Genomic DNA, 10,903 nt, shown 5'->3' on the forward strand with positions numbered 1-10,903 from the left:
AGACAGCACCTAGAGACGGAACATGGCAAAAGATCCTGGACTGAACCTGACTACAGAAATTGGCAAGAGAACCTGACTAGAACCTGGTGACAGAACCTGGCAAGAGAACCGGGACAGAACTTGGCTAGAACTGGCTACAGAACCTGGCTGGAGACCCTGACAAGAGAACCCAGCTATGATGATCACCTGAAGGCTGCCTCCGTGTCATTCTTCTTCGCCAACTCCGTCCACACCTTTGGGAACCCCTGGACCTGCTGGGGTTGGCCCCCAGCAAACATGCCCCTCCTTTGCTTAAATCCTTCCAAGAGATGAGGAAGGAGATGAGCAAATGAACAAAAGTGAATGAGTGAGTTGGTGGCAGTTAGAACATGGAAAGCAATGACCACAAGGGGGAGACAAAGACAAGGAGAGAGAGAGCTTTTGCGGAAAAAACCACCCTCCTTCACCCTCCACACATATCAACACCCATGTACATAGCCCAGCTGAGGAGAAGCCTTGGGAACAGGAGAATACGGCTCCTCCTGGGCATCTGCTGCAGCCCCGTGGCCTTTCATGTTGGTGTATTCCGGCCTGAGACTGCAAAGTGCGCCTGTGCCCTGGTTCTGACTGCTCTGCCTCACCTGGCATGGCAGCAAAGGGCTCCTAGGCTTAGGAGGAGCCATTCCTCAAAGAACAACCATTCTCCTCAGACCCACAGTGTGTTAGGCACAGGAGCCTGAACACAGGCCCAACTCCCAGGAGCTTAATTCAGCAGGGACACAGGCCTAGGTTACCGCCGCCCCCTTGCCCCCCACACCTGTGTCATTGTGCCCAATATCAGGGTGAATACATTGATTGGCCTATTAAACTCTGTCCAAACCACCTGAGCTAAGTTGTGAAAGATGCGCGGGCTTAGCTGGGCTGAGAGTGGGTAGATTCCTGGCCCAGAGAGAGATCTGATCTCAGCTCCTGGGAGGAATGGAAGGAGGCCAGGGACCAGGAACACTGCTACTCGAAGTGTGGCCTGTGGATCAGCAGTGTCAGCAACAGCATCACCTGAGAGCTCATTACAAATGTACATGTCAGGCCCCACTCCAGACCTGCTCAATCAGAATCTATGGGGTGAGCCCAGGAATCTGTGTTTTAACTAGGCTTCCGGGTATGGGCTTTGAGAAGCATTGGACTAGAGCTGAGTGAGCAGGAAGAAAGGCAGAGGTGGGAATGGAGATAAGGTTTTGGTGGAATTAGAGGAACGGGGCACAAGTAGGCCTTTAGGCCATGGTAAGAACTTCGAATTCTACCCCCAAAAGCAATAGATTTCAGGGCTTCAGCAGCCAAGTGCTCAGTCAGGTTCCTATTGAAGATCAACTGCTGTGCAGAAATGGCCAGGAGATGAACAGGAGAAGAGGGGAACTTAAAGGGGAGGGTGCAGTGGTTTGTGCTGAAAATGCCAGGGCCTGGACATGGGATGGAGACTGTGGAGGTGGAGAGAGAGACTAGAAAGAGAGCTATTCGAGAGCCAGTGACAAGGCGGCCAATCAACTCTCAGAGAGAGCGGGGAGTCAGGACTACACCCCAGTTCCAGCATTGATGGCAGGGTGTATGGGGGCCATCATGAAGACAGGGTCTACGGGAGAATCTCAGATGAAGGCATTGAGTTCAAATTCAGGCGGTTGAATTTAAGTGAGGAAGCCATGTGGGCAACCCCAATTTCCTTCAAGATATTGGGGAGAATGAACAACTCTGTCTGCAGGAAGCCAAATGTGACAATCACTAAGGAAGACCCAGGGGAACAACAGATGGATGATGAGATGGATGAAGAAACAACTCCACTCCAAAGGCTGGAATCTGAATCAGGTACTTTGAGGGACTGGGATGGAAGCATCATGACTTGGGATGGGAGAGGGAGAATGTGGAAGGTGAGCCCCACCATGCTCCTGCCTCTGGTGTGGGACATGGAAAAATGCCCACCTACAGGAACTCGCTCCATGCGAGATCTTCCACACCTAGACCCTGGGAACTGGCAAGATCTCTGCTTTCCTCTCTCCAGCCTCAAAGACTGAGGCTGTTCCTCCCCACAATATCCCTGGAGCATCTCAGACTCTGATCCATGGTCCAGTCTCCCAAGGTCCTTTGCATTGCTGCCCATCCATTTTTTTAGCCATGTTCCTTTCACAAGTTACCTTGCCATTGGAGCTTGGAATAGCAATATCTCTGTGCCAGTGGGAAGGAGGAAATGGGTAGGGTTGGGGTCAGAGGGCAGCAGTGTTGGGCCTCCTCAGATAGCTGCAGGCAGCCCCAGTATCGGGCACAGAGGATACAGACACACTCCCTGCCAATGTCCAGACAGACAAGCCTTGGGGAGGCCCCCTCCTTGGTATAGGCTAGGGATTGGGGGAGGCAGCCAGGAGCCCTAATGTTGACCATTGCCCTGCCTGTTCCAGAGGAGAGCTCCCAGCAAGTAGTACAGGCGAAGCCCTTCTGTCTGTCTCCTCCTGAACCCCTGGGGGACTTGCCAGGGAAATATATAGAGACAGATAATGACTTCTGGGGCCCCACAGGGCCTGTGGCTCCAGAGGTGGTGGACGAAGACAGGGGTCTGTACCGGTAAGTGAGGGGGCTCCCTGTGCCAGGCTGTCCCCCAACCCCTACCATCCCCTCACTGGGTCCCAACAGACACTCAACACCCCACTCATGGCATTGAGTACCCTCCCCCTGCCAAGTCACTAGGCAGAGACAGGGCTGAGATACTGGGTTGGTGCTTTTATTATGGAAATAGAGGTTTTATTATGCAAAGTTGAAAAAACAGCCTAAGGAACTTCCACTTACCCATTATTCAGCTTCAACAATCATTTTACCAAATTTGTTTTAACTATTCACTTTCCCCCTCTTTTGTAGTTATAGTATCTTATATCCATGATATCAGGTGATTTTACCCATAAATTTTTTGTGATGCATTTTGAAGAGTACAAATAAAGACTTTTTCTCCTATAACCACAATGCCATTATATCTGACAATATTTACAATAAGTCATTTTCATATCATCTAATAGCTACTTTGTAGTCAAATATGCCCAATTGTCCAAAATGTGTCTATGTAGGTGGTTTGTTCTAATCAGGATCCAAACAAAGTCCACTGGTTGCATTTGGTTTGTTATGTCTCATAAATCTCATTCCATCTACCCATTTCTGTTTCATTAGCATCTGCTATGTGCAAAGTACCATACCAGTAACAAGGGCCATGAGATGAATATGGCAGCCTGCCTTCCAACGGTTCCCAATTATAAGTAATAAATGTCTATAATCTTAGTTCTGATCTCTTACATAACACATTCCCACTCACTGTCACGGACATGATCTCAAAGAAATGGAATATTACTCCAAACTTACACACACAGAAGGTGACATCCCAGGAACCCACTCTTTACCAATGGGGACCTGGGGAAAGTCTCTGTAATATCTCTGCAAGTGTTTTTTTCAGCTCTAAGTGGTTATCAATAATATCACCATGTACATTTTTATTAATTATTGAAAAATATGCCCTTTCAAAACAAGAAAATTTTCCTATTTTATTATTAACTAGCGGTCTGGCGCATGAAATTCTTGTACAGGTCAGTCCCTAGGCCTGGCCTGCGATCAGGGCCATCTTCCCAAGCTGCCCTTGGCTGGCCCCGCCCCCCGCTGCCACCCAACCCCGATTACCCATTCACCATCAGGTGATCGGTGCTCGACAGCTGAGGGAAGGGACCGAGAGGTGGTCAGTGCACCTCACAGTGACTGGTTCTGGTCGTACTGCCATCAAGGTCAATTTGCATATTACCCTTTTATTATATAGGATACAGGCCTGGTGCATGGGTGGGGTCCATCTGGCCTGCCCTGAAAAGGGTCCCAAATTGGGGTGGCAGGAGCCTGTAGTGGGGCGGGGCCACCGGGGCAGGGGCCATGGGGTTGCAGGCCAGCCTCATCCCCTATCAGGATAGGGGTCCCCACTGGGGGCAGGGCTGGCCTGGGTTTGGAGCCTGGGCCAGTTTTCAGGCTGGTCACACCCCCGATTGTGGTAGGGGTCCCCTCTGGGGGTGGGAATGGCCTAGGCGAGGAGCTGAGGGCTGTTTGAAGGCTGGCCATGGCCCTGATTGGGGTGGCAGGTCCCTGCTGTGGGCGGAGCGGCCTGGGCGAGGGGCCTGAGGTGGTTTGCAGGCTGATCATGCCCCCAATCAAGTGGGGGAGTCCCCGGTTTGGCGTGGGGCTGGCCTGGGCAAGGATCCGAGGGCGCTTTGCAGACCAGCCAAGACCCCGGCTTTGTCAGGATGGACGTCAGGAAGGTTGGCCAGAAGATGTCCACTCTAATTAGCATATTACCCTTTTATTAGTGCAGATAGTATTATTATTATTCCCTTTATCATCACCATTATAGAAACAGCTCACCACCCCCAGGCAGATATTAAGCTGTCAGCATACATTAGGTCACTTATTACTCACAATTATATTAGATGGTGCTAATATTACTTTTATTTACAAATAAGAAAACTGAGATTAGGGAGATTCAATGACTTGCTCAAGAATCCACAGTAGATAGCAGAGGAGCCAAGACTCCATCCCTCTGGCTGTCACATCTGAGCTTGAAGTCATTCTATGAGATACACAGTGTACTGCATGGGTCGGGTACCCAGTAGATAGTCCGTGAGCTTGTGTAGAGTAATTAATTCAATGTCTACCTCTCTCTGCTATCCCCAGAGTTCACTTCCCTGTGGCTGGTTCCTACCACTGGCCCAACGTGGGTCTCTACTTTGTGGTGAGAGGGCCAGTGACCATTGAGATTGAATTCTGTGCTTGGGACCAGTTCCTGGACCAGATTGTCCCACGGCACAGCTGGATGGTTGCGGGGCCTCTTTTTGACATCAAGGCTGAACCAGGAGCTGTGGCAGCTGTGTACCTCCCTCACTTTATAGCCCTTCAAGGTGAGTGAGAGGGAGGTGTGAGGGAAGGTGATGGTGGTGAGAATGGGTCTAAAATGGCTTCCAATGGTTTTCAATATCCTGAGGGGAGTTTGTAGCTTCCTTAGACAGACTGACAGAAAGTTGTAGAAGGGCAGCAGCTTTCTTTCTCATTTGCTCTGGGCATATCTGTTTTGAAACATTGTGTCCCCAAGTATCATAATTATTTTTGCCTGAATTACTAGAAAGTTTCCCTCAATAGAAAGTGGTCTCCTTGCTCTCACCAGATTGGCTCAGTGGATAGAACGTCGGTCTATGGACTGAAGAGTCCTGGGTTTGATTCCGGTCAAGGGAGCATGCCTTGGTTGCGGGCTCAATCCCTGGCCCTGGTCGGGGCACGTGTGGGAGACAACCAATCGATGTGAGACATCAATGCTCTCATATCAATGTTTCTCTCTGTCTGTCTCTCCCCCACTCTCCACTCTCTCTGAAAATCAATGGAATAATATCCTCAGGTGAGAATTAACCGAGAGAGAGAGAGAGAGAAAGGGAGGAAGGGAGAAGGAAGGAAGAAAGAGGTCTCCTCAATAACAATAATAGCTGTCATTTATTAAGTTCTCCTCACGTAGATTGTATCATTCAGGTTCCCAGCGAAAATATATGATATATTCATTTGAGATTTTTGAAAAGACTTTTCAGAGACAAGACCATTTGAAAAGTAAGGCTAAGTAAACGAACAAGAAAGGTTGGGCCACTTAAAAATTAACAACAAATGGGAAGTGATTGCTACTACTACAGGCAGGGAGGAGAAACAGTGTCACCAGACTCCATATGAGAGCTCAAGCCACAAAAGAAGAGCATTTCAGTAAGAGACGTAGTCATAGAGCAGTGATGGCGAACCTATGACACACGTGTCAGAGGTGACACCTGAACTCATTTTTTTAGTTGATTTTTCTTTGATAAATGGCATTTAAATATATAAAATAAATATCAAAAATAATTTTTTGTTTTACTATGGTTGCAGATTTCAAAAAATTTCTATATGTGACATGGCACCAGAGTTAAGTTAGGGTTTTTCAGAATGCTGACGCGCTGAGCTCAAAAGGTTCACCATCACTGTCATAGAGTTCAATGGTTATCTGAACCTCTCTCACCTCCAAAGACTTCCCACAGAAAAAGTTCCAAAAAATATAAAGTTCACAATCAAAACCTCAGAAGCACTGAAAACCAACAGAAACCTCAACCAGATATCAGTCCCATAAAGACCTCAGACAGTGCTCGCTTCGACAGCACATACACTAAAATTGGAATGATACAGAGAAGATTAGCATGGTCCCTGCAGAAGGAGGACACACCAATTCATGAAGCGTTCCATATTTTTTAAAAAAAGACCTCAAACATTAAATTATCAAAAGGAGAATGCAAACTAAGTATGTTTCTTATGCTTAATGAAATAGTCCTTAAAATATGAGCAAGAAACAACAAACCACTAAAAATGACAAATCAAGTTTGAAAATAAGCTTAATTGACAGAAAATATGATAAAGTATAGATAAGAATGGATTAAGTGACATGGAAGATACCAAGAGGCCTAATATACATCTAATCAGAATTCTAGAAGGATATTATAGAGAGAATGGAAAATGTAATATTCAAAGAGAGAATTTCTAAGAAATTTCTATAATTGCTGTAAGAAGGGGAAATGCCAAAAATTCAAAGCAGGAAAGAGGAACAGAGAGAAATCAGCAGTAGACCCACTGAAGTGAATCTACAGAATGCAGACATCTAAGGGCAGGTTTTAATAGCGGCAGAAAGATTATGGAGCAAGGTACTGCCATTAGGATGACAACTGATTTTGAACAGCAACAATAGAAGGCCACAGAAGACAATGGAATGGAAACCTCGAAGTATTAAGCAAATAACTGTTAATCAAGAATTACAACCACAAAAAAATTATTTAATAAGTAGGTAAATTAGACATTTTAAGACAAACTAAAACCAAGATATCTTTCCACAAATACTTACTGAAGGAAACCTAAAGGATGTAACTCAAGCAAAAGAAAACTGATCTCATACAGAAGGTGTGCGGTACAAGATGAAATAATCAGCAAAGACACTGACACACAACTGGGTAAAACTAACAAACCAATGACTGGATAAAGCAACAGTAATAATGTCTAATGTGTGGGGATTTTAAAGAGAGAGAGAAAACTAAAATGTCAACAGAAATAGCAAGTAGAGTGTTAAAAAATACAAAGGACTTAGTGTATAATTCACAAGAAGGGTGAAGGCCGCATTAGAACTCCCTTCTGGGTTAAAATGCTAAGATATTTCCATCCTGATCAGGAAAGAGAAATTCTCCCCCTTTTTGAGACCACAAGTGGCCTGACAATGTCAGCCAGTGTTGGCCACAGAGTCAAGTAATGGGCCTGCACATGTACAGGCTGAGGCGACACAGGCTTTCCAGTCCAGGCCATGAGTGGCATCAGATGCACCCCAGACAACGTTGACTGCCACAGAACTAATGTCTATCAATTTAATGTGAAAGTTGGAAGAACCTGATTCAGTTCCCCATGTCAAATCATGATTCAGACAGGAACTTTAATTATGATGGAACTAAAGATCTGGTGCAGGAATTCGGGCACAGGTGGGGTCCCTCAGCAATAACTTTTCTGTGGCTGTAATTCTTGATTAACAGTTATTTGATGTTCAGTGCACGTATAGCGAGTGATCGAACTCCAGGTCTCCCAGTCAAACTCCCAAGGAGACAATTTGCATACTAGCCTTTTATTATTTAGTATTATAGCACACTTCCAGTAGTTAAATCCATTCAGTATCATCTCCAGGTACAGGCATTGGTTTACTTTAGACTTTAAGTACACCCACTAAAATATTAGGATCCTCAGTCAAAAAACATATATGTATATAAGAAGAATTTACAAATTAGTAGAAACAAAAAAACAGAATAAGAAAACTAAAACAGCAAAGAACTGCTCAGACCCCGAAGAAGCTTATTTGTTGAGACCACAAGATTAAGTAAACAATTCAAGCTGCCCATTAGGAGGAGAGCACAGGCACAGGATCAACAAAGGCCAGTCCCAAGGGGAGAGACTCCAGGGTCCAGGGGCACCTGGCTTGGTAGACAGGGTCAGGAGGGAAGGGTGACCAGGGAAGATTCAGAAGTAAACCAGTGGTGGGGAGGTGTGAGATAGCCAGGACAATGGGTCAGCCTAGCAAGAAGGCAAGATGGATGCACACACAGCACCTTCCAAAATTCACACACACACACACACACACACACACACACACACTTAATAATAATGATCATCATCATAAATTTTTAAAATGAAACAGAATTCAGGCACAGAGTGTCTACAGTGCCGCAAACTGTGCTCTGAGAGCAGGGATCTCACCAAAGGCTGTAGGTGACTCGTGACCTTCTGAAAAGCACTTCCCTCCAGGGACTTCAGTTCACCCAACTAACACATGAGAATATTTCAGTTTGTGGAGGATGAGGTAACATCCACTTAGTGTCACCAAAGCAATGCAAAGTGCACCTCTTCATGGAGAAGCAATTTGGCAAAACCTGGCAAGTCATAGAATTGCTCACATCCTTTCACACCCTGTTCTCATTCCTTGGGACTTATCAATCCGAGGTAGCAGCTCAAGGGAAGCAGAAAAGTTCTCTGCAGAAACATGTACATTGCGGGACTATTTATCAGGGCAAAGAGGTGGAAGCAACCCCAACGCTGAAACCAGAAGCGGTGGACGAGGGACGCTGCATCCGCAGCAGGGATCATGCACTGCAGTCACTAGAAAGGCCCGCAGGCGCTTGCGACAATTTAAACCAGTGTGGGAAAGGCAGGAGACAAAGCTACATGACCAAAATGGAAACACGAAAAGGTGTTGCTACAGAGAAAGACTAATGGAAAAGGGGAAAATGGTAATAATAGTTGTATTGTTTAGTGAGATCAGAGGTAAACACTTCTGTATTTTTTCAGGTGGTATACACCACCATGATAATATTTTTCATGCAAAAAAGCAACTAATAGGCCTAACCCATTTGGCTCAGTGGTTAAGCATCAGCCCTCAAACTGAAGGGTCTCAGGTTTGATTCTGGTCAAAGGCATGTATCTCAGTTGCAAACTCAATCCCCAGCCCTAGTCAGGGCAAGTGTGGGAGGCAACCAATTGATGTGTTTTTCCCACACTGACATTTCTCTCTCTCTGTCTCTCCCCTTCCCTTCCACTCTCTAAAAATCAATGGAAAAAATTATCTTTGGATGAGGATTAACAAATATATATTTTTTTAAAAAAATTTTTACGCATTTAAAAAAATAGGAAAGTTAAGAAGCAGTCTCCAAGGCTCCTCCGGGTATTAAATCAATCCAAGTGTGCTGATAGGTGACCATGCAGACTAAGGCTGATTTGGACAGAAAAGGAATGTATAAAAAGATTATTGAGTAGCTCACAGACTTAAGAAACAAATAGGCAAAAAGTCTTACAGAGAAAAGAAAAGAAAAAAAAAAAAAGCAGTGACCAAAGACTGTTGAGAAAACAAGAACACAGCCAAGGAAAAATATAGAGACCTCTAGGGCAGACACAACCACTATAAAACCCTCCTGCCATGGTGGCTGCTGGTCTCTTGACCCCATTGCTGCTGCCAAAAGAATCTGTCTTTTCATCTGTGCTTCATCACCTCTAGATCAAGACCCTGGTTAGAAGCATCCACTTGGTCAAGTCTTGGTCACACACCTCTGTCACAAGCTTCCCAAGTGGGAGGCCCAGCTTGTATTTAGCCAAAACCCACAAAATGATGAAGGAGGAGGTTCTTCACAAAAAGAAGAATCTGAAAATGGTGGGTGACCAAACACAACAAATGTACACGACTACGGTCACTTCATTTCCGACTCTCTTTCTCCTTGTTTCTATCTGCCTGGAGTCACACCTGCCAGCATTACTCAATGGCCCTCAAAGTTACAGAATCCACAGTAACACAGGTAACCATGGGATCCATATCTTTCCCAGCTCAAGGACCTGGGGGTGTGTATAGGTTTGGCTTAAGAAGATTCCAGCGGTACTCCAACTGGAGAGAACCTACTGACCACAACCCCAAAAGGCTCCAGACACAGGCACACTGCCTTCCCTGCTGGGTCCCCCAGAAAGGCCACTGAACCTCTGCCCAAGGACCACACTGTCCCAGTCAAGCCTGACTCAGTGAGGGCACTAAGTACTCATCTCTCAAATCCATTTTTTTCACAGAGGAACATGTGGACATCTCATGGTTCCACGTAGCACACTTTAAAGAGGATGGGATACTTCTGGAGAAGCCAACCAGGGTGGAGCCACGTTACACAGTCCTCGAGAACCCCAGCTTCTCCCCCATGGGAGTTCTACTGAGAAAGATCCACTACCAGGGGTAGAACCTGCAACCAAGCTACCCGCACAAGACCTCTCATCTCCAACGTGCTGCTCTACCATCGCCTCCATCCTGAGGAAGTCAACTTCCACCTCTACCTATTCCCCAGTGACTGCACCATTGAGAAGGTACTCCAATAGCCAGACAATCAGGCCAGGGTGGGCTGGCAAAGACATGACATGCATCCAGAAAGCCCCTTGGATGGGTCAACTGGGCATAAGGATAGGACATGGATTAGTCTCCTAGGTCCCTAAGGCCTCCCCCAACTGAATTCACTGCTCCATTACTCATTGCTGGACACATTTTGCAATCTATTTCCAGGAGTCAGAAGGATAGGAGGGCTCCATGCCCAGAGGTATACCCACTTCTCCATTCTCACTTCTTCTCTAACAGTGCTCCAATTCCCATCCTGAACATAACACAGATCAAGTGTGGGGATCTCTGTGTAGCAGTCATGGGGAATAAGGAAGGAGTTCATGGGTGGTATAGCCTCCCCTCCACCAACATCAACATGTGAAAGTCCCATCTCACTTTGTTAAAATCAGAGTCCAAAGGGTGGAATCTCCGAGTGAG

At 46.1% G+C, this 10,903-nt stretch overlaps 1 protein-coding gene across 1 annotated transcript in view; it reads left to right on the plus strand.

The window, feature by feature from the left end:
• The window catches only part of NLRP1 (NLR family, pyrin domain containing 1), a 23,256-nt gene extending 12,786 nt beyond the window's left edge, over window positions 1-10,470 (plus strand). Inside the window, 5 exon segments of the mRNA XM_015559182.1 lie at window positions 1,529-1,662; window positions 2,424-2,586; window positions 4,714-4,937; window positions 10,174-10,322; window positions 10,324-10,470. Coding sequence (XP_015414668.1) covers window positions 1,529-1,662; window positions 2,424-2,586; window positions 4,714-4,937; window positions 10,174-10,322; window positions 10,324-10,470 — 817 coding nt within the window.
• The last annotated feature ends 433 nt before the right edge of the window (window positions 10,471-10,903 follow it).

This window comes from Myotis davidii, unplaced genomic scaffold (assembly GCF_000327345.1).
Source record: "Myotis davidii unplaced genomic scaffold, ASM32734v1 scaffold1394, whole genome shotgun sequence".
NCBI classification, from domain to species: domain Eukaryota; kingdom Metazoa; phylum Chordata; class Mammalia; order Chiroptera; family Vespertilionidae; genus Myotis; species Myotis davidii.